The following is a 27,596-nucleotide window of genomic DNA, read 5'->3' on the forward strand; positions in this document are numbered from 1 at the left end:
CCTCCTCCCAAACCAGCTTTTCCTGGAATATTTCAGCTGGCAATTTGGGGAGAGGTCTGTGCCGGCCCTGCCTGCCCCGGCACGGCGCGACTGCTCCTGCTCCTGCTCCAGCCGCCTGCAGGAGCTGTCCGGGCTAGGAGGGCAGCCAGCCAGGGGAAGTGAACGGAGGCCAGAAAGGGAAAAAGCCACAGGCGGCAGGGAAAGCTATTTTTTGAACGTTTTGGTCAACCCATTGTCCCGCAGGGAAAGTCCCGCAGGGATGTTTATCTGTGCCCACGTGCTGCACCTCGGTGAGAAGGAAATGATGCAGCAGCGCTGAAATCATCTCCTCCCCACAGCCCCTCGCAGCGTGGGTCCAGCTCCCGTGTGGGATCCGAGGAGCCGGGGCCTGGGAAGTCCTTATCCGGTCCTCGGGAGAAGCCCGGGCTCCGGAGGTGTCCGGGATCGGGATCCACACGCAGCTCCGTGTTTGGGAGCTCTGGACCCCCCAGAGCAGCCCCGAGTAACCGGCACCCAGCTAGGGGGTCTCCCTGTGGCATACAAACACTTTAGCAGGGCGGGGGGGTGGGAGGGTGTTACTAATTAACTGTAATTAACTCCAGGACGGAAGCAGTAATTTTTGGCGCGGATGCTACCGCCGAGGAAGCGGTAACGGCCGCACGATGGCACCGCCCGCCGCGGCACGGGGCAGGGCCCCGCCAGCTCCGGAAGCCCCGCAGGACCCTGCCCTGGGGATGGGGTAGCGGGACCCTCTCGGGAGCAGGAACGGACGCGTGTTCCTTCCCCCGGCCCCATCATCCCCAGGCCCCGGCCGCGGGTCAGGAGCTGGGGCACGGGGGAGGATTTCCCAGCCATCCGGTGCGCCCGGGGGAAGCTGCTCGGTCTCGCCCGGCGGGGGTCTTTCCTCCCGGCGGGGGTCTTTCCTCCCGGCGGATGCCTGTCGGCACGGCCGGGGGCTCCCGGGGACGGCTGCGCCGCCGCCTTGCTCCCCTCCCGGAGAGAGCCTCGGCTCTAGCGCCTGCTGGTGCTCCCCCGTCCCTCCTGTCACAACTTTGGGGTCCTCAGGGGACTCTTGCTGCCTCCAATCGGGCTGTTGCCTAAATTTTGCCCCACTGGCCTGAGCAGGGGAGCCTGCGGCTCTCTGGAGGGGTGGGCTGAGCCTGGATGCGGAGGATGCCGGCAGGGAGGTCTCCGGGCTGTGGTCCAGCTCTGCGAGAAGGGGCAGGGGCATGTCGGCTCTCGCAGCAGATGGTTTGTTTTGTTTCGGCACACGGGCATGTGTGAGCAGGGCTGCCTTCGGTCACAAGCCCTGGTTTGAGATCAGCTCTGTCACCGGAGGTGGGGGGGGTGACGGGGTGGGATTTGTTCCCCAAATAGCATTTTGAATCCCCCACACGCTGCATCCCTGCTTTCTTCGGTTCTCCCCAGCTGCCGCCTCCAGCTAACATGAGAAATTGTGGCCCAAGGCAAGAAAGTCCCTCACCCCCAGCAACCTTTCTTAACTATACCCAGCCAACACCAAATGGCTGATGGCCAGCATCTGCAGCCTGGGGCTCTTCTAGGAGACAAGAGGCTGCATTGATCCCAAACCCACCCCGCACACCCGCTGCAGCTGGCTGGGAGCCCAAGCAGCTCTGGCAGCAGGCAGCGGGGCAGGTGTGACATTGTCACCGTCCCAGAAAGAAAGTTTGGGTAAGGCAGAAGTGTGCTGCCCTGGGGCAGAGCGGACCCCGGCCATCTGAACGTGCTGGGGAGGGAGCAGTTCGCTTTGGGTTGCAGCTGAAAGCCGGCAGGAGCGTGGATGCTCTGGGCAGAAGCAGAGGAGAAAGAGGTGCCCTGTTCTTACACCGTGGGGTGCAGAAAAGCTGGGATGGGAGAGGGAAGGGCTCTGGTGACTCCCTGTCTCTCAGCTGAGCCAGCAAGGCTTGAAAACGGTTAAGGGCCTGGGCAGAGAACCGTGTGTCTGGCTTGGTTTCCCTGCCCAGCCCGTGTGTCTGTTGTGCCAGTTTGTGTGGAGGCGCGGGAAGCCCTGCGGGCTCCCAGGGCTGTGTGCCGCTGCATCCCTGGGCACGGGTGGGATGCTGGGCGCGTGGCCCCGGCTGGGCTCAGCAGGGAGAGCTGCGGTTGGCAGCTCCCGTCTGGAGGGCTGCGATGCCCGTTTCTATAGGAGATTGGATGGGATCTGAAAGCTTGCGGGACAGGAGGCCTCAGCTCAGACCAGGAGGTGCCAGTGGCCTCAGCACAGCCCTGTCTACTGGGTCACAGTGCTGCACGTGGCAGCTTCTCCTGCCCTTTGGGGCTGGCCCGCAAGTGCCACTGGCTCTGATGGAGATGCTGAGGGGGTCAGCCCCAGCGGCACTGCCAGAGACAGTTTTTCTGCATCTCTTCTTCACCCAGCATCAGGGCTTAATGATAAGCTCAGGTCAAACTTGGTCCCGCAGCTGCTGTTGGAAGGCACACAGCCTCCTCCTGCCCTGAGGAGATGGGAAGAGGTGAGCCTTTCCAGGAAGGCAATAAACAGAGCTGCTTCTGGTAAGCTCCTCTCCTGGAGAGTGGCAGCACTCATGTGCAGACCCGTCGGATGGAGAAGCAGGACGTGGGGTGTGGAGAGGCAATGGCTGTGCTGGTGGATGGGGCCGCAGGGTGGGAGCTCCCTGTGCCCCTGAGCAAAGTGCTGGGGCTGGGACCCGGCCATTCCTGCCGGCAGAAGGACCTCTCCAGAGCGGAGCAGGGGGTCACTGGCACAGGCTCTTGCCACTCCTGCTGCCCCAGGAGGGAGGGCTGGGGGCAGTAACTGGGGCTGCTGCAAAGGGGCACATGCCTTACTGTACTCTCCCACAGCCAGGGCAGCAGGCGCTAGCCTAGACCTGGGCTCTGGCAGAGGTCAAGTGGCAGAGCTGTGGCACTTTGCTGCTCCTCACCTTCCGCCTGTTCCCATGGTGGCCCTGGTAGGACCCTTTTCCAGGATGCACAGGAGGGGAGACCCTCCCTGTACCACCCTGGAGCGAGGCACGGCTGTTCCAATGCCAGGAGACAGCCCGGCAGCAGCTCCAGCGGCAGCTCTGGTCTCCTGCGGCACAAAGGGGCTTCTCTCATGCCCATCCTGGCCGGCCCTCTGCTGTTCTCCCCTCTCCTCCCCGCAGTGCAGTGCTGAGAGGCCTCCCTTTCAGGGGTTATCTGGCTCCTTCATCGTGCCAGCTGTGTGGAAATGTTGCCTTCAAGGCCTGCAGCTCTGCAGGAGCATTGCAACATCAGGATGTCTGTACAGCTTCGCGGGGACTTAGCAGGACCCAGGGGACTGATGTGTTCAGGCAAGCCCATTCCCACATCCTCCTTCCCCTTACCTGGAACACTGCCCTGCTTTCATCTGCGCCATCCTGGCACATGTCCCCAGAAAAGCCTTCCCTGTCCCCTGTCCTAGGGAAGAGCTTGTGCCCGGTGGCTGCGTTGCTCTGCAGGGGGCAAGTGGCTCTTCTCTGTTTAGGAAGAGCTTAACTGTGCTGCGGACTAAACAGCTCTCTGTTTGTTTGTCTGCACACAATATTTTCAGCCAACTTATGCCTTGTTTATTGCAGCAGCCGTTGCAGTCCTTGGCAGCCTCCATGGGTGGGATGCGTTGTCCTCAGTTCTGGCTGCTCCAGTGGCCGAGGAGAGGCACCAGCTCCTGCAGCTCAGGTGTGATGCTGCTGGGGGAAAGAGCCACGTCCCACAGCCGGGATGGCTTGGGATGCTGACCGGTAGCTGTGGGTTGCCTCATTAGAAAAATACAGTGCATCAGCATTTTGCACTGTGTGCTGGAGCTCAAATTTGTCCTTGTTCCCAAGGAAGGAGGAAGCCCTTGTGTTCAGAGAAGTGAAAGCCTGTGTGATGTTCTCTGCTACTTTTGAAAAGGTTTTCTGAGTAAAGCGGTCCCTAAAGATGCACGCCCTGCACTGGTCGATGCTTCCCGAATCGGAGTTGTTCCATCCCCTGTAGAGATGCTGGCTGCAGACAGCCCCAGGCATCTGCTCCTCATTTCCTGCCTTTCTCTTCAATGTGAGAAAATTCAAAGCCGTGCAGTGCCAAACAGATTTTCTGGATCCCCTATCATTTAATTCTCCCCCTTACTACAGTAATGGCTCAAGAGCCCCACAACAAGCATGGACTGAGGGCATCTCCAAAATGAAAAGCCAGCTGTGGCTCTAAGGAACTGTCTCCAGACAGTGGTTGCCTTGGCCAGGAGAGGCTGTTGGCTGGGCTTTGGACCGCTCTGGGTCATAGGCAGTGCCACACCATTGGAAAAGCCCTGGGGGTTTCTCCAGGTTGAAGTCTGGGAATCGGGTTCCACACATTGGGAATGGGGTTCCACACACTGAGGACCGGCTGCACACGCTGGCCTCACCTGCATTCCATGCGCCACCAGTCCCCCCGTCCTGGCTCGCTGGCCTGGTGGCAGGCGCATGCCTGGAGAGCAGCGGGGGTCCTGTCCCGCTGAGCGTGAGAGCGCTGCAGCAGCGGGTGGGGGGTGGGTGTGTGCGTGTGTGTGTGTGTCTGTGTCCGTCCATCCATCCCATGGCTCTGGTGCTCTTGGGCTGCAGCAAAGGGGGATGGCATCAGAGCAGTGACTGAGCTGCCAGCCCCGTGGAGAGGTGTGTGTGGGGCAAGAGTAAGCTGCCATGAGGCAGCTTGGTGCTGGAAGTGTTAGCAGCGGATAGAGGACCTCCTCATGTGTCCGGAGTTGGAGTCTGGGGTCAGCCTGTCTCCTTTGCAGCACCCAGACCAGCTTGGGTGTTCCCCAAAGCTGGGTGTTCCCCAAAGCTGGGTGTTCCCCAAAGCTGGGTGTTCTTGCTGCCTCTTTCCAGCAGGCCTCTGGGACACAGATCGTGGATGTTGCGGGCAGCAAAGGATGCTGTTGATACCTGCTACCGGGGTGCTGGGCTTCCTGGCTCCAGGAAGACCACGTCCTGAAGCCTTGGGAGCTCCTGAACAGACCATGCAGTGGAAATCATCAGCGTTGTCATCTGGTTGGCTCTGGCACCTCTTCCAGGTCACATACAGCCTCCTAGGTCTCACTGGCTTTTCTTTTTCCTCCAGTCACCATCTGATTTCCAGGAAGGCAAACCTATTGTAACAAACAGCACATAGTTCTTCTTGCACAAGGAACCAAGGATAGCCAAGGGGCACAAATTTCCAGCATGGAGACACCCTGAAGGAGCCGGGCCGGGCCATGCCTGCAGCAGTTTCCTGTTTGTTTCGGACACAGCCTCAGTTCTCTGTGAACTTTTTTGCATAGTCAAGTTGCTTTAGGCCTTCAATAGCAATCCCCCTGGCATCAGTCCTTTATCCCTTCCACCTGCAAGGACCTCGGCACAGCTGGAACACCTGTCTGCCACCAGCCCTGGCAAAGCTGCCATGGGTGGGAAAAGCTGGAGCTGCTTTCATGTCCCTCACCGGGCAGATGGGGTCTGACCCTTTGGCCCGTGGTATCTGTGGTTTGGAGCACTAAGCCAAGCTCCTGGTTAATGGTTACCAGTTAATCATTGCCAGTGAGCAAGCAAAGGTTAGGGGTATGGCACCACAGCCGTCTCCTGAGCACGCCGCCAGCGCCCAGCTCGCAGCAAGCCTTGCTCCCCTTTCCTCCGCAGCACAGCCAGCGCTCAGCGGCCGGACACCCCCATCCTGATGTGATGCTGGCCCTAAAGCAAGAGCAGGAACAGGAGCCAGAAAGCACAGACTCCAGCCGCCACACCGAACCGGTGCGAGCCACCGAGTCCTGCTGCGGGTGCAGAGGGTCACAGCTGGCACTGCACTGGTGCCCCGCAGGCGGTGGGCACGGCCCCTCCACACGCGTGGAACCGGGTGCACACACCTACGGGTGCTCATGTCTTATCCTTGTCCCTGTTTCGGATCAGCACAAGGTCATTCCTCATTCGTACTACAGTTAAAGTTACACGCAGGGGAAAAACCCAGCCCTCTTCCTAGTACCTGCTGCTTTTCTTTGGTGCTGTAGCAACCTTCAGAGAGCCTTTGGGTGCTAAGGGTCACCCGAAGAAGCCTCCTTCCAGGTCTTTCTCCTAAGGAAGCACGGGGAAGGGCTGTGAGGAGCTACCCCAGCCTGTGGTCTCCACTGGAGGGATATGACCTTCACGGTGGACTTTCTTCCTCCTCAGCCTTGGTCTAGCTTGGTTTCATTTTCACACCTTTTCTTAGCCCAGCCTGTGTTCCCTGGTTCCCAGTTACCCCATTTTTCTGCTTGTTGTTTCGGCTCGCAGGGCTGCACGCTCCATCGCTTGGGTGCTGTGGTTCTCTCTCCGCCTGCCCTCGCCCACACTGCGATTCACTCTGCCGACCCATGCCAAGTAACTGCCCGCTATGGCTAGAAACTAAAGCAAAAGTAAATCAAGCCAAGACAACAGCAACCACCTAGATGATTTCTATCGTAACTCAAGAAGCCAAAAACAGCTGAAGCCAAGGCGAGCCCAGAGAGGTCCCGAGACCCCGCGCTGTCAGCTCGCTGTGCTGCCTGTGGTTTGTCGCTGGTTACAGCAGAAGCACCTCCTGGGCTACAGCAGGTCCTCTGACGTGGGAGTTTTCAGCTCTGCAAGACCTAGAAGAAGCACAGCAAGTGGCCAGCACTGGTGCACTGGAGCAGCTGTGCCATGGGATGAGGAGGATGCTCGAGGAAGCAGGTTGGCAGCGATGATGGCAGATTTCTGCCAGCAGCAGCCCAGGTTTGTCACCGCTCAGAGCTGCCTGCTGCCATCGGAGCCGACTGCTGTGCCTCATGTCCTGCTTTTGGTGGGAGCTGCAGCGCTTGCTGGTGGCTTAGACCCATGTTGCTGCTGCTGCTGGTGGCACTGGACGGCTTGCCGTGTCCCAGGGAGCCACACTGGGCCCTCCGCCCGCCTGCTGTGGGACCCCTTGTGCAGGGGCCACCTCCAAATCCAGTTGTCGAGTTCACTGGGAGCAATGGGAGGTCTCCAAGGGTGTCCTGGAGGAGTCTCCTACTAGGTCAAACACCACCGGCCCAGCCTGCTCAGGAAAAGCAGCAGCGTTACCCTGCCAGAGAGCTGCTTTTTGATAGGGCCTGTGGCCAGAGGATGGGGGGAATGGTTTTACATTAAAGGAGGGTAGATTCAGACAAGATATAAGGAAGAAATTTTTTCTGATGAGGGTAGTGAGACATTGGCCCAGATTGTCTGAGGAGGTGGTGGGTGCCCCATCCCTGGGCACATCCAAGGCCAGGGATGGGGCTGTGAGCAGCCTGAGCTAGTGGGAGGTGTCCCTGCTCATGGCAGGGCGTTGGGCCAGGTGATCTTTGGAGGTCCCTTCTCACCCAGACCATTCCATGAGCCTGTGTTTGTGCCTTCAGCCACCAGCGCCTGTGGCCAGGCACACCTTTAGCAAACACGGCACTCACCCTCCCGCTCCATGCGCTTGCTGGAGTGCACCCTCAGCTCCAGCCGTGGCTGGCCGCAAACCCTTTGCAAGTGGCAGAACTCGTTTCTTCAGGGGCGATGTGAGCATGTGTGGGCTGTGCCATTGCTGCCACAGCCAAGGCTCCCAGCAGCCGCAGGCAATGCCAGTTCCTGGAATAAAAGTTTCCTGCAAGGCTCTGCCGAGCCTGGGAAAACACCATTTGAGGAAGGGGCCAGAAAACATCCAATGGATAGAGCATGTTCTGTTCTGGCTGGAAAAACAGGCTATTTCAAGATCTTAACTTTTATTTTATTTCATTTCCTTGAAATGGGTTTTATCTTCTATTCCAGTATAAGCATAGGCTGAAGTTACAGGCTGGGAGTTTCACCAAATATTTCACAAATGCATCATATGGAAACCTGGGGGTTTTCACTCCTTAGGAATCAAATCCTATCTGGAGCTGCTGGAATTTCCCACAGCACAGAGAGACCAGGTGATCTTTGGAGGTCCCTTCTCACCCAGACCATTCCATGAGCCTATGTTTGTGCCTTCAGCCACCAGCGCCTGTGGCCAGGCACATCCAGCCGTGGCTGCCCGCAAACCCTTTGCAAGAGGCAGAACTTGTTTCTTCAAGGGCGATGTGAGCCTCTTAAATCTTTACATCTTAAAAAAGAGCAGCCACACTATCTCAGCCTTGACCTTATCTTCGTCTTTCAGATGAGGGAGTTGGCAGGGGAAAATTGTTATGTATTCTGCTGGGATCTGAGATAAAAGAGAAAGTAAAGGTGCAGGATGTGAGCACTGCCTTGGTGCATCCGCTTCGGACCTGGCTCCGTGCTGGGGCCGGGCAGCCCCCCAGCCAGCCCGCTTGCTTGCGGGCCCGGGGCTGCGCACCCCCTGCTCTCAGCATCAGCAAGACCCCTGCGGCTGAGCCCCTGCCGTGCATTGGAAGTCAGGGCTGTAGGAACAGCCACAGCCACAGGCAGCATTCCCAGGGACCAAGGAGCCGCCTGGGATGGCTGCTGGGTCCCTGCTCACCCCTTGCTCTGGTGATGCTCTGAAGAGGTGGCCTGCCCGGAGCTCACCACTCTAGCCAATTAGCTGGTCACCTTGACGAGCAAATTCAGCCTCTTTTGCCCTAACAGCCCACGCTGCTGTTATAAGACGGCTGCCAAAAAGGAAGGGAATAGCTGCTTTTGTGTTCAGGGTCAATAACGAGCTCAAGGTGGCTGCAGGCTGGCGGTGGGCAGAGCTTTGACAAGCTTTACAAGAGCTTTAAGACCACCCTCACAGGTGGTCTGGCCGAGGGACACGGCAGTGGGCGAGGTGGAGGGAGCAGCTGGCTCCTGGAACTCCTTGCCCGAACAATTTGCCGAGGAGGCTGGCGCTGCTCTGCACGTGGTAAGAAAAGCTGATCTAAGTGCAGCTGGGGAATTCCAGGAGCTGTCTAGCTTTGGAGCAAACGACATTCCCTCCCCTATCCTGCTCTTCCCTCCGCCTCCTGTCGTCACCCCGAGACGTGTGTGGGAGCTCAATAACAGCTGAAGCCCCGTCTGGGGGCTTCATAATCCTGGCGTGAGCTGCAGCAGCTCTGTTGCTCTGGAGGATGCAATAAGGAACTGGGAGCGGGAACTACTTCCAGTAATCCTTCCCTGCGTGCCCTTCCTGCAGCTGGCCACGGAACATGAAGGCTGGATCCCTCCAGGTCCTGCTTGTGCTGAGCGTCTGGTGCCTGGTGACCCCGGCTGGAGGTGAGCCACAGCCCCCTCCCACCGCCGGGGCTGCCCGGGGAGCAGCCAGGCTCGGGGGGCTGGTGGCATGTGCGGGGAGGGTGGCGCTGGGTCGGGACCTGTGTGGCTGTGGGAGATCTCCTAGCGGGGCTTTGGGAAGGGGCAGGGGGAGCCTGTGGCAGTGACCCTGGCAGCAGGGAAATCCGAGCAGCCTCCTGACAGCATTTGTCGTGCCTGCGGGCTGGCGGGGAGAGTGTTGGAGAGACTTTTGGGTGATCCGTATTAGAACAGAAGTGAAATGCACCCTCTTCTCATGGCCCCTGGGGAGGGGGGGCAGACCGCAGGCTGACCGAGGGTGGGTGTCCGGCCACACAGGCTCCCTGCCCTGAGGGTGGCGGTGCTCCCATTGCTGCAAGGCACAGGGTGCTGTCACCTGCTGCTCCGTGTGTGTGCAGTGTGTGCAGTGCATCCCTGTGTGCAGTGTGTGCAGTGCATCCCTGTGTGCAGTGTGCTTACAGAGTGTACGCAGTGCGTGCGAGTGTGTGTGTGTGCAGCAAATGCATCAAAGGAGCCGGGGGTGCTCCGCTAGCAATGCTCATTCTTGCGCCCAGTGGCTGGAGCGGTCCCAGCTGTACTGCATCGAGTTCACCAGATTTGATGTCTCTCAGTAGAGGCCGCCTGAGCTGAACCAGGCTGCAGGTCCTTTCTTCACAGGGGGCTCAGATAAAGCAGGGCTTGTTTTTCTGAGTCTTGCCCCCTGGGATGTCAGAAACAAATTGCCAAGCTGCGTTGTGCAAACTCGCTTGGACGCTGCCGATGGTGGGAGGCTGGGGGTGAGTGCAGGAATGAAGGGTCACTGGTGATGTGACTGGCTTTTCCCTATGAAGGGTTCAAGTGGGGTTTTATTTTTACACTTTGCAAAAGAAAAAACATATTTTCCAGTGGAGCTGGAAAAGAGGTGTTTGGTGAGAAACTCGGCTGTGGAATCTGGGCTGCTGAGATAGCTTTGAGAGCAATGCACTGGTCACGGAAAGGCTCTTTCGCTACACCCTTTCTGAGTCCAGGTAGTGTTCAGAGACCACAAACCAGCAGACAGAGCACCAGGCTGCTCTCCTGGAGGAGAACTCCTGTGGGAGGAAGAGATATGACTAACCCAGATAAGGAGAGGACAAGCATCCTGGCCTCCGATCTGCATTGCCTGCACCAAGAGCCTGTGGGTGGTGGCTGCAGGAGGTCTTCTGGGGATGAAGAAATGCATCTTCTGGGGATGAAGAAATGTATCTTCTGGGCACCGTGCTGAGAGTGGTCCTCCTGTGACCCAGTGGGCAGAGGACCCACAGGTCCAGGTGCTCGCACAAAGGACTGACCGCCAGCACTTGCACACCCTCTAAGGCAAGCTGCAACGGTGTCCCAAGAGCCCTGCATTTTCACAATGCTTTTTTTTTTTTTTTTTTTTGCAGTTTTCTGGGTATCTTATCACCTGTTTGGGTGACACAAACAATTGTGGCCCTGATGGGATTTGTCTTTGTCTCATTTTAGCAGGAACTGGAAAGTTTCATGGCACGATTTGGACTGCTTCTCCCCAGAGAAGGGGAAAAAGAAACAGGGCTGGTTTTTATAGTACCTAATAAAAAGCCAATGTTTAATATATTGAAAATTCTATTTCAGGGCAACCCAAAGCACCTCTGAAGTGTTCAACAGAGTGTCGCCATTTTATGTCTAGGTTAGCGATGAAGCAGATAAGGAGCTACCGCAGGACGGAGCCCCAGTGCAGCAGAGAGGCCATCATGTAAGCGCTGCCCACTGCCACCTCCCTTCACTGCAGCCCAGCAGGCAGCTCCAAAGTGAACCTGCTGGGCTGACCTTGGGAAGTCTCATCTCACTAAATCAGAGGGTTTTGTCTTCATGTACACCTGCCCCTGGGTGCTTACGGAGCTGCTGGCTCTGAGTGCCGGAGGCAAACACTGCATCCAGCATCAGGGCAATGCTTTTGGAAGTGAAAAACTTCCTGGGGGAAAGTCCTCACCCATGAGTCACGTTCAGCTGCTCCTCATTCAATCAGATCTCGGAGGTGCATGCCCTTCCTGAAACACATCATCCATCCAGTTCGGTGGTGTTTACTATGGGCTTGAGGGAGTCAGCGTTGACGCGCGCCTTCCCTCCCACGCCGCTCAGCTAAAGCGGGGCTTGCTTTATCCAGTCAGTTTGAGATTTATTTTTAAGGGTTTTTTTTCTTTATCCCTTTTTATTGTCAGATTTATTACTCTGAAGTCTAGGGAGGTTTGTGCAGATCCAAAGGCAGATTGGGTGAAGATGATCGTGGCGAGGCTGGACAAGGAGAAGGCCACAGGCTCCCCGCTCCCAGGTGGTGCCACCCCAGCAGCGGTGCCACGAGAGCCTGCTGGTTTTGAGAAACAGGTTGGTCTTACAGCAACAGCTCCATCTCAGTCTCAAGCCACTGCTCCCACTAGTTACTTCCAAGGGACTGACACAACAGTTTTGGAGAGAATACGTGCTCCTGCTGCTGGGGTGGAGGCGTCCAGCAAGTCCCCACCATCCACAGAGGACCCCGTGCAGCTCCCTGCAGGATCAGCCCCCATGACAGGGGGTGCCACTGCCCGCTCTGAAGTCACTTCAGAAGCAAGCAGAGATTCCTTAAAATCTCCTGCACCTTCAGCAACCCTTGCAGCAGGCATGGTCTCCAGCCAGCCCACCCTGCATCCCACAGCTCCGGCGCATGGCTTTGGCTCCACCACAGGGGCTGCAGGAGAACCCGTAGGACGTACTGCAAACACTGGGGCTGATGTTCGAGGCACGACTTCTCCTAGCTCCAGTTCAGACCCCATGGCTGTTCCTAAAGGATCAGACCATCCTTTGCTTTCTACAAATAAATCCCTGGGCCCTACAAGCGCAGGAGCCAATGCACCAGATGCTGCTTCCAGCAATTTTAGTTCAGATCTCCCCTCCATCCTGGACAGCATGGACACCACCACAGTCCCAGCCACACCAGTTCCACCAGCGGCTGCTTCAGCTTCTGCTCTAAACTCCACAACTGCCACAGGCAAAGGTCCTTCTGTCCGTACCGACGAGGCCGTCAGTTCCTCTGCAGATGCTTTTGGCACTAGAACATTTGATTATTCATCGCCAGCAGGGAAGCAGGAGCCTTCGGCTACGTTAGCCTTTGCTAGTCGAGCCTTCTCAGGCCAAGCCAGAGTGCAGCTGCCGACAGCAAACCCGAAGGATCTGCCCCTTCCCAGCTCCTTGTCAAGGTCTCAAATGTACCTCGTCATCCTGGTCTCCGTGGTGGTAGGTGGGCTGGTGGCTCCCAGTGTTGCTGCTGTGTGGCTGCATCTAAAATGTGGAGCCAAACCAGAAGAAATGGCAGGAGAAATGGTACAGGGCTTGCTCTACCACAAGAGGGGACATCAAGGCAATGCCTATTCAGTGGAAGTAATCTGAATGCTTTATGGCGTGGACATTTTTGGCCTAAACTATATGTGTGTTGCTGTAGGAGAGTTCAGTTTATGCTGAACTGGTGACCAGTAGGAAGAAAGCTGGGAATAAACATACCAGAGAAAACTGATTTTTTTTTTCAGAGCAGAATGTCCAAAAATAGATCTAATTTGTCATTGATCAATGACAGGATTCTGGAAATAAATGAGATGCTTTTTTTCTTCTGCCGCTGTTACATACAAAGGCTGTTGCTGTCCTAGAGCCGCTTGGTGGCTCTTTTCCGCTTTGCACCTGGTGGTGGGCAGAAGGGAGTTTCCCAGCTGGTGTTGGGAATTTTTCTGCGTTTCATCATGGCCCAGCCAAGAAGCCACCCACTCACTCATGCTGCTGGACTCGGGCTCGGCCACCTTCAGCGTCTTTAACACCAAAACCACACAATTTGCACTTAAAGTCTCTGCCGCTGCTTTCTTTGCACTTTAGGTCACCACTCTGTCAGACCAGTATGGGTGCTGGTGAGCAGCTGCGTACTGGTTCACCTCGGACTGATCAAATACGCCATTTGCTCTTGCTAGAGATAAGGGGGGAGACAAAACCTGCCCTTGGTTAGGAGGTGGAAGGTCAGCGCTGCTGATTTCAATCCAGAGGAGCCAGCAACCCCAAATCGATCTCCTCCTTGAAATCAGGCCACTCTCCTCCCCAACAGCTGTGGGCATTTCATCTTGCAGATTTAGTCTGAGACTTGGCTGTTAGCAAAATCAACGGGAAGAAAACCCTCCTGCGAGCTCACGTGCCCTGTGTCCAGCCGCATCCGACGTCTGGGCAGGATAATGCGGATGAGCCTTTGAAATGGGAGAAAACAAGAAGACACCCCACAATTTTTCTATTCCTGTAATAACTTCGGAGGGTTGTTGCAGTTCTCTGCAAGCACAAACCCCAGGAATTGCTCTCCTGGAGGAGCCAAATCCAGTTCTGGCTTTAGTCCCAGAAGAGCTGCTGCACCACAGCAGACATGCCATGCTTCTGGTCCCAGACTCTCTCCAGAAACAAGTGTGTTTGCTGATCCACAGAAAAGCACAAAATACCTGTTCATAGTGCTACACTTCAGCAGCATTTCAGTTTTTCGGTTTGGGATAGCACTGATCACCAGACTGTTAAAGCACTGTACCAGGCCTTTTTTTTTTTAACTCAGATTGGTCTTGCTTTTTATCCATGGAGGCACTGCTGTGTGTACGCCTTACCTTTTCTATGTGGTCAGCTCCTGAAATCCCTGGTTAAACAATGACTCTAGGACAAATTACTCTGGAGCGTGCATAGGTCTCCACATTGCGATGCTTTGTAGATAGCGCTATGTATCCAGGGTCAGATCCTCCTCTAACCAGCCGCAGTGGATCAGATCCCAAAGTATAAATACACATGCAGGAAAAAAGAAAGCAAGACCACATAATAAGCAAGATAATCAAAGGAAAAATGATGGGCCAGCTGTAAAGCGGAGCTGGGGGAAGGCGGCCTGTTACATCCATCAGATTGCACCTTCAGGGCGTCTATCCAGCCCTGGAGGTGGAGAGGACAGACTGCAGCAGCGCTGGTTTTCTGCCATCATTCCATCCCTTATTTCTGCCTTTTGCTGGCTTGGGAGAGGGGAGCCAGGGATTCAGCTCGGGCTTTGCAACAAGTACAGAATGCAATCAGATTAATTGTAATTAGGAATCTGGGGTGAAGCCCCCCTGCCCCCCCCCCCCCCCCATGCAGCAGCACTCCTGTGCAGCCCAGCTGTGTAACACTTACCTGGAGGGTGGCTCAGGGGCTGTCAGCACCCCACACACCCCTGGCTCCTGCGTGGCAGGGGTCTGTGACCTGGCAGCTCATGAGGCAGTGTATTATGGCATTATTTTTATATGAAACACTAGAAATGTTATTTTTGTAGTAAAGTTGTGTAGCCGTTTGACTGTATGTAATGTTGTGTCCTTGCTGCTGGAGCATCGCGGAGCGGAGACCTTTCTGGGAACACTGGAACAGCTGTGCCTTGGCCATTTCCTTGCTGGTTTTGGATGACTTGCGCATGCCCGCGGGGGCTGGATTGCTCTCCCAGCACTACGGCAAATGCAGTGGATGCTGGTCTCGTCTGGCTACAGGTGAAGTCCTCGGCTCAGAGCGATGCTGGGGAGATGAACGTGCACCAGGCAGATCTCACCCCTTTGAGTCCCACCACGGTATTTGTAAGGACAGTGGTTTCAGCTCCACAGCTCCCACCTTTTCCAGCTGCCCTGGTCATGCTGACACTCATCAGAGGGAGCTGCTCCTCCAGCCAGGATCCATCCTTGTGCTCGCCTTGCTCCCCTCTCCTGCCCGCAGGCTGCCGGCAGGCAGGGTTCTGGCACCCCTCGGGGGGTGGCAGCTAAACCCCAGGGTGGGACACTGCTGGCCCTCCCTGCGGGATGTGTGATGGGCAGTCCGGGAGGGCACCGAGCAAGTGCCTCCACAGAAGGGCAGAGCCTGGGGGTGTTCCAGGGGCTTAACATGTCGCTTGCTGTAGAGCACAGGGGCTGTTACAAGCTCTGATTAATTAGTGTAACGAGTATATATGAGTGTGTGCATGAGAGGCGTTCTGTCCTTTTTTTAGACATAAAAATTATAATAAAGTCCTTATGTCCAAAACTCTTGTCCTTGGGGGGGTTCAGGCCAGGGCTGGGTGACGAGCCTGGTCCCTGTGGGACTGCGGAGGTGAATGCCCGTGATTAAGCCCGGTCGGGGAATCCCAGCATCACCGCAAAGCCAGCGCAGCGGAGGCAGCTGGGCTATTGCTCCACCTCGTTACTGTTTAAGGGCTTCAGTCTTGCCAAAATTTGCGAGGAATGTGTTTTCTCACAGGGAGTCACATTTCCCATCCTGCTACGGCAATACTGAAAATAAACATCGGGGGTTTTCTTTTGTTTAGGCAAAGCTAAGGCCAAGCAGCACCCCAGAGAAAACAAACGTCATGCTCCAGGTTGGCTCTGTGAGGGGGCGAGAGGCCAAAGACTGAGCTAGGGCTGTCCCACCCTGGCCAGAGCTCCCGTGCCTCTCCATCGGCGGGCAGGAGAGCTGGGAAAGGCAACGCGGCACAGGAGTGGGTGCCCAGGGGCACAGGAGTGGGTGCCCAGGGGCTTGCCTGGAGCGGGGAGCTGGAAGGAGCGAGAGGGTCAGGGATGAGCATCTCTCCTGCATCCAAGGAGCCATCATCCCGGCCATGCCCCGGCTCAGGCGCCACTGGCATGCTGTAGGAAGCTCTGTGGAAGGAAAAGCACTTCTGTTTTTTTTTTTTAATCCTTTTCTCCTCTCTGTTACTGGGAGTGGGCAGGGGATGGAGGGGGAGGCTGTGTAAACAAGGCAGCCCCGGCAGCAGTGAATCATTTCCGACAGGCAGCGTGAGCCCAGGCGCCGGTGTGGGGCTGCGGATCCGGAGCCCCGTGGGATGACTCGGATGCCCGGCGCCCCGGCCAGCGGGGGCACAGGCTCCCTGGCTCTGCTGCTCCCTGGCTTCTCCGTGTCTGACAGGGCAGGGAAAGACCCTGTGGGAAGGATGTCCAGCCATGCACCTTCCCACGCTTCTCCTGGAGGTCTGTGGGCTGCCTCAGGTGCAGAATTTGGCCCAGGAGGTAAGTAATGCCAAGCCTGTGATGCTCAGGTGGGGCAAGGCTTGCCTTCTGCCCCTCGTGTGCAAGGCGCATGCTTCTGCCTCAAGGTTTCCCTGCAACCCACAGGAGACATGGTCACGGTGGGCCCCTCCTGGTCCCTTGCTGACCCACAGCTTTGGTTTCCAGCGCCCCACCAGTGCAAAGCCTCTCCGCCACGTCATCAGCCAGCGGTTTCATTGACCTGAGGAAAATATGGAGTCACGCAGGATCCATCAGATAGCACGGTGGCAGGTCTTGAAGGCACTAATTTGCCTTAATCACACTGACCAGCCTCACTTGTGGATGGATTCATCGCCCCCCTCTGCCCAAGCTCCCTTCAGGCTCCGGCTTGAGCCCCCGGTCCCCGCGCTGGGCACACTGTAAGAGCACTGCCCGGTGTCCTGCCTCCGGCCCCGGCTTGTGGGCAGCTCTGACCTGTGGCGTAGGTGTCTTGTCTCCTGGCTGACTGGGCCTTTTGGTGTAGCCCTGTCTCTGTCCCCACCCCCTGCTGCTGCTGAAGGGATGCCCCCTAACCCTCCCAGAAGGGGTCTGGGATCTGGTTCCTTGCTTTGCTGTGGCCGGGACTGTTGATGGACCCTGTTATCAGCACCCGGCTCTGCCCCATGCTCAGACCCCATGGGACATCCCCTCGCTGGTGAGGACATTGCCTGTGCTGGGGTCACTCTTGGTGCCCGGCTTGTCCCCTCTCACCGCTCCCTGCAGCCTGGACCTGGCAGCGAGACACCCACGCTACGTCTGCTCTAAACCCTGAGTTCTCTCCAGGGTGATGTGTGAGGGGCACGGTTATCCCTGTGAGGCAGAGACCCTGCAGTCTCCATCCTGCCTGGTTTGAGACTTGGATTGCACCTTGCGGAACGCCTGTCCCTGCTTGGTGTGGTGGTTTTCTATGAAATGTTGCCTGCTCACACTTAGGGCAGCCTCTGGCCAAGCTAACGTACTGCCGCTTCGTAATGCTGGCTTAGCAGAATGCTGGACATCCCCTTGGCTGCTTTGGTGCTCTGGATGCACAGCTGTGGCTTTTCCATGCTTTGCGTTTGCTTCATCTCCACTCCTATGATGATTGCATCCCTGTTTGCATCGCTGCAAGGGCTGCCCTTGTAGCTGAAGCCCCCCTTGGGTAAGCACAGAGGTGTCAGGACTCCCCAGGTTGTACCTCTGCAGTGACCACCTCGGGTGATGGAGGAAGCTTCATTTCTGAATCACCCTTGAATTCTGCCAGGTAAGCTACAAGGCCTGTTAAAAACAGAAAGAAGTGAGAGGAGCCCTCCAAGGAGGCGAGCGATGTCAGCTGGCCAACGCAGACCACGGTCAGCACCAATACAATATTTATTACATTCTCTAGGGACCTTAATGCATCTTTCTCATCACCTTCTTTCAACTGAATTTATTTTTCTGATCCCTGGGTTTTATCCTAATCAAAAACCAAGGAACAAGTAAATTCATAAGTTGTTCTACTTCTTGGCCTGTACTCCTTCTTGGAGTTATCAGGACTAATCCTATCCAGAATTAAATCACTAAAAAGTAGGCTGAAATTGCTTCCCTGTCCAATTCTTTTTCCGTTATCACAGCTTTGCTTTAAAAGCTGAGCTGAAGCAGCTCCTCACTGCTGCCTTTAATTCTAGGAGCTCAAGGATGGCCAGGGTTGACAAGAGGAGGCTGAAGTCCTCACCAAGCATCATTTCCCCTGGTTGCTACCTGACACAGATGCTGCTCCAGCACAGGGACTCCCTCGGGAGCAGCGGCTCCTCCTGAGACCCCAGATCTGTCCTTTACTTCGCCTCAAGGCATTTGATCGGTCTCACTGGAGAAGGATGGGAAGCATGTCTGCTTTTCAGTGTATTTGAGAAAATTGGCATCACATACTTTTTTTCCCTCTTCCTTAGCTAAGCGGTTGCTTCCAGGTGCATCCACCCCTGACTCTCTGCTTGGCCGTCATGGTGAGGTTCCCTGCCCGGCCACGGTGGGTTTCTGTGCTAACCCCCATGCTGGTGGGCGAGCTTGCCCTGTGACCCACCACAGCTAAGCCCCTGGGGAAGGGCTCCTGGTCACAGCCTTCATGTCTCGTGATGCTGAGCAGGACTTACCACACATAATGCAGCCTGTGTCGCCAGCCTCCCGTACCTGGTGGTCCCCCATGCCCAGCTGTGGGAAGCAGGCTTTGGAAGAGACTCTAGCTTTTTTCTTTGTAAAGTGTCTTTCCAGCTGTTGGACCTGGCACGGCTGTAGCTGGATTTGCAGGGTGAGCACCGACTCCAAGAAGGAACGAGAGCATCACCTTTGGTTTGTGATTGTATCCTGGGTCAACCAGAGCTTCAAAACGCAGCTGGGGAGACCCTTGAGTGAGCACCGCAAGAGAATGTGGAGGGGCTTTGCACTCAGAAAGGTGAGGTTTTCATAGAAGAAAAACTATTTCATATGGTAAATGGAGAAGACTCAAAGTGACTGGGTGAAACAGAAGATAATAGGGAAAAGCTTATCCCTAACCCTCCCACCGCTCCCTGGGGACAGGTTTCAGGTGCTCGGTGACACCCAGGTGATGCTCAGCTCCCCCTCTCCTGCCATGGCAGCCCAGAACCTGTGCTCCCCCCAGCAGCACAGTAACTGGGGGGCTGTTTTCCAGTAAGCTGGGCATGCTGGGTTACCTGCTGAGACCCCGTTCCCAGGCATGGGGCATCTCTGCCCAGCTCCTTCCTCCTCACACTGGCACCGCTGCTGGCACAGGCGGCACATGGGGTGTCCCTCAGGCTTCCGTCCTCCTCTTGCAGGATCGAGAGGATGCTGTTTAATTTTTATGTAAACAAGCAAATTATCCAGAGCCCTTTCAAATGAAAAGGGAACTTGAGCAAACTGTGGGGCTTTCCAGCACTCACCAGTGAGTTAAAGGCACATCAGACTTTTTCTTCCAAAAAAATAAAAGAATAAACATCAAAAGGTCTCCATGGAGTCATGAGTTGTCTGGCTGCCACAGAAATGGCTTGAAAACTTGGAGAAAGGGGAAGCAGAGCATCCCAGGCCAAATCTTCTGCCACATGAGTGAGCACAACTCTGCAGAAGCAAACCTCCCACTAGCGTTCTTACTTCTCAGCTCCTCTCCATCCATCCATCTCTTCCCTGACCCTGGCTGCTGCGTGTCCCTGTGCTTGTCCAACACTATGTGCTGCCCTGGCCGCCCACCCGCAGCATCCCCCATAGCCGAAGAGTTGTTGGGTGAAGCCCGAGACTGTGGGAAGACATGCCAGGGGCTGGCAGCAAGGCCATGCCCATCCATGCCCCAAATCCTCCTGCGCTGCCCCGGGTCCAGCCCCCGGCGTGGTTAGGGCAGGCTGTGTGCTCCCTTGCTCCATGGCTGCAGGGGAGCCTGCGTGTCCCTGCCTGAGGACGTGCCACCGGTACGACAGCACCATGCCACCTGTGCTTGGTGGCCCTGTTCCTGCCACAGGGAAGACAAAACTGCATTGGGAGCTGCAATATGGCCCATGTCCCCAGCCTGGCGTTGCTGGTGTGGCTGCAGCTCTCCGTGTCACGGTCCCCAGCAGGCTGCCTGCTGGGCTGTCTCCGTGGGATGGGAGGCTGTCTGGTCCCAGCAGCCATGGCCCAGGTTTGGGGACAGGCTCCTGGAGAGGCACGAGAGTCTGCAAGAGGAGAGCGTGGGGCAGAGCAGAGGTGGGGAGGTGGCTGAGAAGGGAAAGAGCACCCGCAAGGCTATGGGAGAAAGGAGGGATGCTCTGGGGGATCAGCAGGAGGGCACGGGGAGCTTATGACAGTCCAGGGGGACACTGAGTCACCAGGCTGAACCCATGGAGGAAGGGACAGCACTATCCTTAGGGGCTGTAGGACTTGTTTAGAAATACTTTCCTTTTACTCCTCTGGCAGCTACACAGCATGGGTGGCCTCATGCCATCTCCTCCCGGGTCAAGTCATGCTTTTGAGACATAGGGACTCCATCTCTCCCCAGGAGCTGAGCCAAAGCATAGCAGCCACAGGGGGCTGCGTAGGTATTTTAGTTATTTCTACTAGGTTGGGAAGAGCCTCAGCATACTCCGCCTGGGCTCTGTGAGCCTTCCTCAGCAGGAGGTGCATCCCCTACTGCAGCTGGGGTTGGGGGCACCCGGGCATTACCGGAGCAGTCCTCAGCATTGGGCACCCAGGGACGACACAGTCCCAGGCAGAATGTCCTGCTCCAAAGGGTGGGGGGGCTGCGGGGGTGCCGGTGTGAGGAAGGGCTTGAGGTGTCCCCTTTGGTAGCTCACAGTGGCTGCGGGGGGACTGTGGTGCCCTGGGGAACTGCGTGGGACCCCGCTGCTCCATGCGCCCAGTCGCAGCCTGGAAAAAAAAAAAAAAAAAAAAAAAGAGGGAATGGGGAAACAAGCTTCTGAGCAGGGGCTGTGCAGGCTGGCAAGGACCTGCGGAAGGGTCTGGGGGTCTGAGTGGCCGGGTGAGGAAGGGGGGGTCAGCACAGAGGGGAGAGGCTGTCCCCAGGTTAACACATCCAGGCTGACCCCTTTGAACACCAACTTTTCCTTCCACTTCCCTCAGCCTGATTCAACCTCCCACTCTGCCCCGGAGCCAAGGGGCTAAGTCAGCACCATCAGCAAGAGAAGGTTCAGCTGCATCTCATGCTCCTTCTCCCCTACGCTTCCCAGCTATAAATGGGGATTTTTGCTGGAGAACTCGTGTTCCGCTCCTTAGGAACAGCATGGAATGCGATGCAGTTTCTGGCAGTATTTGGCATCTTGCAGCTTTTGAGCCGCAGAGGGCTGGTGGCCTCGGCACTTTCTGCTTTGTGCTCCCTGGGGAGTTCCCAAGCCTTCCAGCCCTCCCCGGCACTTCTGTGTTGGCGAGGGGCTGCATGGAAAGCCAGGCTTTGCCTTTCCTAATGCCGCGGACCGGTGGGTTTGGGAGCCCTTGAGTTACGCCTGCAGGGAGGAGGATTTCACTTCTCCTGCGGGCCCTGCGGCTCTGTCGCAGACCTGCCTCAAATGCAGAAGTTGCCGAAGTCTGTTCTGTCTTTCTAGGTATCCTCTGGGTCAGTAGCGCTGAAGATCCCACGTGACGTGGAAATCCCCTTGGCCAAAGAAAGCAGGCAGGGCTTTCTCTAGAATCTGCTCAGAATTCTTCGAAAAAGGGCTAATGTGGGGAGGGGGTGGAGAGGATAAACTGCAGCATCTCCTGGCCTGAGCTCACCGCTGAGCCCCTCTGCAGGCAGAGCAGCCCCTGAGAGGACCCTCACGCCGCCACGCTGGGTGCAAGGATGGCCCTGGCGCCCACCATGCTGCTGCCCCTGTCCCCACGTGGTGCTGCACACAGGGCACCTGCCGGGGCACCGGGGCAGCCAGGCAGGGAGCCCCGCCGCAGAGTGGGGATGGGGCCGCTGACGGGAGGTGCAGCACCCTGGCCGGGGCAGGGTGGCATGTCCTGGCAGGTGAGGTAGTGGCGGCTGCTCCTGGGGCCGGGTGGCTTCGGCAGCGCCGGCTGCAAGGCTCTTGGTGCTGGGTGGTGGCCTGGAGCATCCTCCTGCCCCGCGCAGGAAGGAGGGCAGCCGGGGCTCCGCATGGCAGCAGCTGCAGGGCTGGGGGGCTGTTGTGTGCGGCAGCTTTGTCATGGGGGAAGGTCTACAGGGCTGCTTTCCAAAGCCAGCGTCCACCGTCCCTCGCTGTCTTCTCCAGCGCCTCATGCACAGCCTGAGTGCTGCTTCGGTTACACCGGGTTCCCTCCCCGGCTGGCTTCCCTGGAGGGCTTCTGAACAGCTCCCAGGGAGTGTTTTATCCCAGCAATTGTCTAAGTCCTGGTAATTTCCTCACTGCTGTGTTGTGTCCTGGGCCACCAAGGGTTCAGTTCATCTATCCCATCTGGGGACAGGACCGGGCCAGGTCTGCAGAGTCTTCCAGCATGAAGAGGAAAGGACGTGACTGTCCGGCCAGTTCCAGGGCAGAGTTAAGGACACGAGTCCACCAGAGCTCCTGAAGGCTCTGCACAGGCTCCAGAGGCATCGGGCTGCAGGACGAGCTGCTTGCAGGACACCAGGTACCCGAGGGCAGCATGCAGGGCCAAAGGGGAAGGAGGAGTGCAGGGAAGGGAGCGCAGCGTAGGCACAAGCAGGATTATAGCTGTTGTTTCTCACCTTTCGTCTCAGCACATCTGAGATCAGGAATGGGACCAAGGGCTGCACAAACCCAGCAGTGGCTTGGGTGGAGAAAACAATTAAGAGGCTTCAAAAAGGAAGAGATGCTGTGCCCCATGATGTAGAGCAGGCGCCCTGGTTCAGGCTACTCAGCATCCTGGTGGGAAGGAAGGTTTATAGTCATGCTCCTGGAAAGGGCTGTGGAGGTGGCTGCTGCTAAGGGGTGGCACTGGCTCCTCAGAGTCCTGCACTGCATTGACCAGCCAGGCACCAGCTCCTGGGGCACTACCAGCCCCGCCAGCACCCGCCTGCTTGAGCACAGCCACAAAATAAAGGTTTACTTCATGTGGTCTTGGGGAGTGGTACCCTTCCTTCTCCCAGCCCCAGCAATGGTGCTGCTGACAGCTGGTCACCGCACGGAGCCAGCCAAGGGGCTGGGGTGGGCTGGGGGCTCTTCCCACTGGCTCCTGAAACCTCGTGGGTCAAACTGGGGCAGGCAGGGAGGGGGACAGGAGGGCGCTGCACAGATGCTCTGGGTGTTTGGGTACTCACTTCAAGGGGATCCAAAAGGGGCTGAAGGCTTTTAGGTGCAAAACTGCCATTGGATTTGGGCTTAGAGCTTTCAGCCTGTCCCTTGCCTTGCCCCCATGGACACTGCCTGGCTGCCCCAGGGCACCGGCGTATCCATCATCTGAGCTGTGCGGCTGAGGAAGGGTTTCTCTGCAGAGCTCCCTGGGCAGGTAGAACCGACATGGGATGCTGAAGCAGACCAGGGATTCACCCGCATACAGCCGTGGAACTCCCCTCCGTGCCAGAGGCCATGGGGGACTCACCAGTGATGCCTGCCATGGTTTTGGAATGGGGAGGACAATTAGAAGGGCGAAAGTGAGAAAAGTCATGGGTTGAGATAAAGACAGTTTAATGGGCAAAGCAAAAGCTGCGCACCCAGGCAAAGGAAAATACAGGATTCATTCACTCTGTCCCACTGGCAGGCAGGAGCTCGGCCATGGCCAGCAGAGCAGAGCTCCATCACACACACCCATGACTTGGGAAGACAAGTGCTATAAAGCCGAACGTCCCTCCACCTACTCCTTTCCCTGAGTCAGTTTAAGGGGGGTGGGTGGGTTGTGGGGTGTGGAGAAAAAAACACCAAAAAACCTCACTAAGTGATGCAAAAGCCATCAGTCGCCACCAGCCAGATGATGCCCGCCCAGTCCCCAAGCAACAGCCACCCTGCCAGCACGCCCAGCTCCTGGGGAGCAGGATTGTGGCTGCAGCACCTCCAGGGATGCTTTCACAACAGAGGCAAAGCCCCCCCTGAGCTGACGGGTGACCCTGACACACTGTGGGTCGGGGAGCCAGAGGCAGGTGGAGATCTCTGGGGTGCACCAGGAGGGGCTTCAGTTTGAGGGAGCCTGTGAAGTTGTTGCCTTCGCTCTTCAGGACCCTTCAGACCGTGGAGACACCCGTTCGCTTGGTCCGGGTGCCCTCTCCTGACGGCTGTGGCAGGGATGCAGCCCGGACCTCGGGGCTGGGGCTGGCTCGGGAGGTCCAGCCCGCATCCCAGGGGAGCACGGGGAGCCTGGAACGGAGTGAGGAGCAGCATCCCATCACCTGGAGGGACTGGTGACAGGGCTGAGCAGGGTCTCACCTCCATCCTGGTCCTTCATCCGCCTTCCCCAGCACCAGCTCCTGGCAGACACCTGCCAGCACAGAACCAGCACTGCTGTCACCTTGGCCCTGGCCGAGCCCATCGAGAGGCCTCTTGCCCCATCCCATGGCACCTGTGGGTCCCACCGGCCCCTGCCCCGTGGTGCCAGGGGCTGTCCTGTTGAGCAGGAGCAGGTCCCCACAGGACCTTGCCCTGCCAGGCTCCCTGGGAATGGCTGGCCCAGAGCATCCCCTCTACCACTGGCATGTGCGTGGAGGTGCTGTGCCAGCAGGGCAGGGCAGCCCAGGCCACCAGGGGCAGGAGGAAGCTGGGGCCGAGCAAGAAGAGGCAGCCGATGCTCCTGAACATCCGACACAGTAGGGCCGGGGACAAGGGCTTGGGTCATCCTTTGGAGCTGCCTGCTGTCTCCTAGGGACAGGGATGGGACCAGGGCTGCAAGGCCACCACCAGTGCTGTGATACCCTCATGTGCATCAGAAAGGACCCAGCAGAGGGTCCAGACCTGGGACTGGAGAAGGGCACCTGGCTGGGACAATGACTGTGGGTCCTGTTGGGAGGTTGGGGCAGACTCCTGCCACAGCCGCCAGGAGAGGGCATGGACCAAGCGAACGGGTGTCTCCACGGTCTGAAGGGTCCTGAAGAGCGAAGGCAACAACTTCACAGGCTCCCTCAAACTGAAGCCCCTCCTGGTGCACCCCAGAGATCTCCACCTGCCTCTTGGTGCCCATGAGACCTCTGGCTCCACGACCCACAGGGAATGACTGGCCCCACAAGCATCCCACCTCTGATCCACCCCAAGCAGGGTCCATGGAACCTGGGAACGGACACAGCAGGGACACTTGGGACCCCAGGGCAGTCTTTATACTTTTATATTAAAGAGCTGGGTTTCTTCTACTTCAATTTCTTTCTCCCATGCATTTGCATTGGCACCAGCTCTCTCCCTTGCTCGGTAATTGCCCGCTGCTCAGACACAATCTCAGCACAACCGGCAATTAATTTAACAGACACGTAGGTCACTATTACAGCCACCAGCCCTACACATATAGATTTGCCCAACGTTCTAAGTAGATTTCCAAACCTTCCGTCAGGGTCTGGTGTCCAACCCCACCTGCCAAAAGGCTGAGGTTTTTTTTTATTTTATGGAACACCTTTAGGTGGCTTTGGATTGTCATTACAGCTGTTTCCATTCTTTTATCTTGTTCTACACAGATACAACTGGTGTTAATGAGAGGGCAAACCCCTCCTCTGGCCTCTGATGGATCACCCCGTTGGTGATTGGGTTTGTATCACCGTTTGAGATCTAGATTTGACCTCTCTTTCTGCTATCTACCGTGGCATTTGTAATGCTATTTCCCTCGACACATTCACTGTCTCCTTTTCTAATCTGTTATCCTAGCCATGGCAAGAAGGCTTTGGTGAATTTATGAGTCAGTTACTGTTTTACCTTTGCCTTTTTGGACGTGGCTGGTCGTGAGAAGGGCTTCCTCCAGAGAGGGCTTTGGTGGAGTCAGTGTCAAGGACCAGGATTCCCCGTGCTCTTCCTTTTTCTTTGCACATTTATCATGTGCAGAGGATTTGCACAAAGTGCCTTGTGCTCTTCCATTTTCTTTGCCATTTATCATGTGCAGAGGATTCACATACCCTGTTAAACTACTATTTTTTATGATTACCTACTCAAACCCCAAAACACTGTATAAGTCAGAGGATATTTCCCATCACTACATCGGGGTATTTTTGTCCATGCCTACCCGTTTTAATTTATAAAGTAGGGTTTTTCCTCAGTCAAAAAATTTGTAGCCAATTACAAATTATAGTGAGGTCGCAGCTGGTCTGGACATCAAAAAATCCTGCACACAGCCCATCCTTCCTCTTCTCTACACGGACACGGATGGTTGCTGGCTTTTGCATTTGCCCAGCCAGGCAAATCGGGGGGAGAACCTGCAGCTCCGCGCCTGGAGAAGAGGCCGTGCCACTGGCGTGGGTGGCCCGGGAGGTCCCCAGGAGCACCCTGGCACAGCAGTTGGGAAGGGCTTGGAGGAGCCTAAAGCCAAGCCCGAAGGTCCACTGCTGGGACAGGGACACAGAGGAAAGCCCAGTCCCACAGAGACTCCCATGGGGCCTCACCAGCCCTTCACACACCCCACAGGCACTGGTTTGCTTTATGAAGAGCAGACAGTGGAGGCATCTACGAATGCTTCCGATAGGACCGGGGTCAGGATTAATTAGCTGGGGGACAGGAGTCAGCAACGATGCATATGCCTCAGACAAGCCTGCAAAGGCAGCTCAGAGCTCGGCACACGAGGTTTGCTGTATGAGATGTTGGCTGGAAAAAGCCATTAGCTCAGTTGTCCCTTCATTACAGCCCTTCACTTCCACCCGACGCCTAGGAGGTGGCGTGACACTGGCGGCTTGTTGGGCCAGAGGGTCCGTGCATGGGGGACACGGCGGGTCCGTGCATGGGGGACACGGTGGGAGCTGTGAAAGGGAAGGTGGGGGAGCCTGGGGGTGCGGAGGCTGCAGGAGCGGCTCAGGGGCTGCGTGTCGGCTGCTTGCCTTTTGCAAAGCCCTTTCCTGGGAAAGCGGCACGAGAAACCAGTGGCGCCATGCCCGGCGCTCTGCATGGCCACCCTGCCACCGTGCCAGCCCACCAGACTCAATATCCTCCAGACTACATCTTCCAAACCAGAGGTGTCAGCACATTTGGTTTGCTCCCTTCCCCTTTCTTCTTCCAGAGAAGTCTTGAAAACATGAGGTAATTTTCAAGGAAGTCTGTTTCTACCTTTCTTCTCCTCTGGAAGCCCTGGCCTGCCTCACCCCCACGCCACGGCCAGGTCCCTCCCGTGCTCCCACTCACCGTTATCCCACGCGGGTTCCCACTGGGTCCTCACCCCCTCCTCACATACAGACCACAGCTGCATCTCGCCTTCCTGGGGAGCAGGTCTCCACATGGAAGCTGGGCTGATGTCCACAGGGTGCTGCTGTTGGGGTCTGTGCCACCCGCCCCTCCCTGCCCTCGGGGTCCTTTCTGGGATCTGGGACGGCTCTTTTGGGGTTGTGATAGGGTTTGTCCCATCTCCCTGAAGAAATGACCAACCTGTGCACCGATGACCACAAGCCTCCATCCCTCTGATCCTCTCATTTCGGTCCCATCGCCAATGTGGAAGGCAGAAGCAATGCTTGGGCTCAGACCCAGGCTCTCTCAGATGCCCCACTGCCATCGCTCCGTCTCTTCCCCTTCTACAGTCCCCTGAACCCACCAGAAGCATTTCTTCCACCCCCTGCTCTGGAGTCCCTCCTAGTTTGGTCTAGTGTGGCTTTTTCTGCCTGACAGCATCCCATCCCATCATGTCCCATCGCATCCCACCCCATCCCGAGTGCTTCACTGCCCAAGCCAGCATCCCTGGCATGGCTGTCTGGTCTGGAGGGGACTCGTTAGTCACTTGCCTTTGATGGCTCAGGCAAACCAGCTGAGCCCATCCATGACCTGTTCCTGCGTTGTGTCTCCTGTTAGAAACAAACAGGCAAGCATTAGACTTGTCTTGCCTTCAC

General features: G+C 56.9%; 2 protein-coding genes across 5 annotated transcripts in view; one reads left to right on the top strand and one right to left on the bottom strand.

The window, feature by feature from the left end:
* Positions 1-7,983: 7,983 nt before the first annotated feature.
* On the top strand, positions 7,984-15,223 carry LOC308073154 (uncharacterized protein). The gene is made up of 3 exons (XM_080411009.1): positions 7,984-9,149; positions 10,797-10,917; positions 11,384-15,223. Exons 1-3 carry the CDS (start codon positions 9,083-9,085, stop codon positions 12,585-12,587), a joined length of 1,392 nt encoding a protein of 463 aa, XP_080267135.1. The 5' UTR covers positions 7,984-9,082; the 3' UTR covers positions 12,588-15,223.
* An 8,051-nt stretch (positions 15,224-23,274) lies between these two features.
* Positions 23,275-27,596, bottom strand: part of RANBP10 (RAN binding protein 10) — a gene marked incomplete at its 5' end in the record, with an annotated part of 91,523 nt that continues 87,201 nt past the window's right edge. Inside the window, 2 exons of one of the 4 annotated variants that reach the window (XR_013931915.1) lie at positions 23,275-26,785; positions 26,902-27,551. Coding sequence is in view for 1 of the 4 variants with exons in the window: in XM_080410959.1 (XP_080267085.1) it covers positions 27,502-27,551 (50 nt within the window). Of the gene's footprint in view, positions 27,552-27,596 lie in introns of all 4 variants that reach the window. The other 3 variants (XR_013931916.1, XR_013931917.1, XM_080410959.1) reach the window with 3 other exon arrangements.

The sequence above is a fragment of the Falco punctatus genome (genome assembly GCF_963210335.1).
Source record: "Falco punctatus genome assembly, chromosome: 14".
NCBI lineage: Eukaryota > Metazoa > Chordata > Aves > Falconiformes > Falconidae > Falco > Falco punctatus.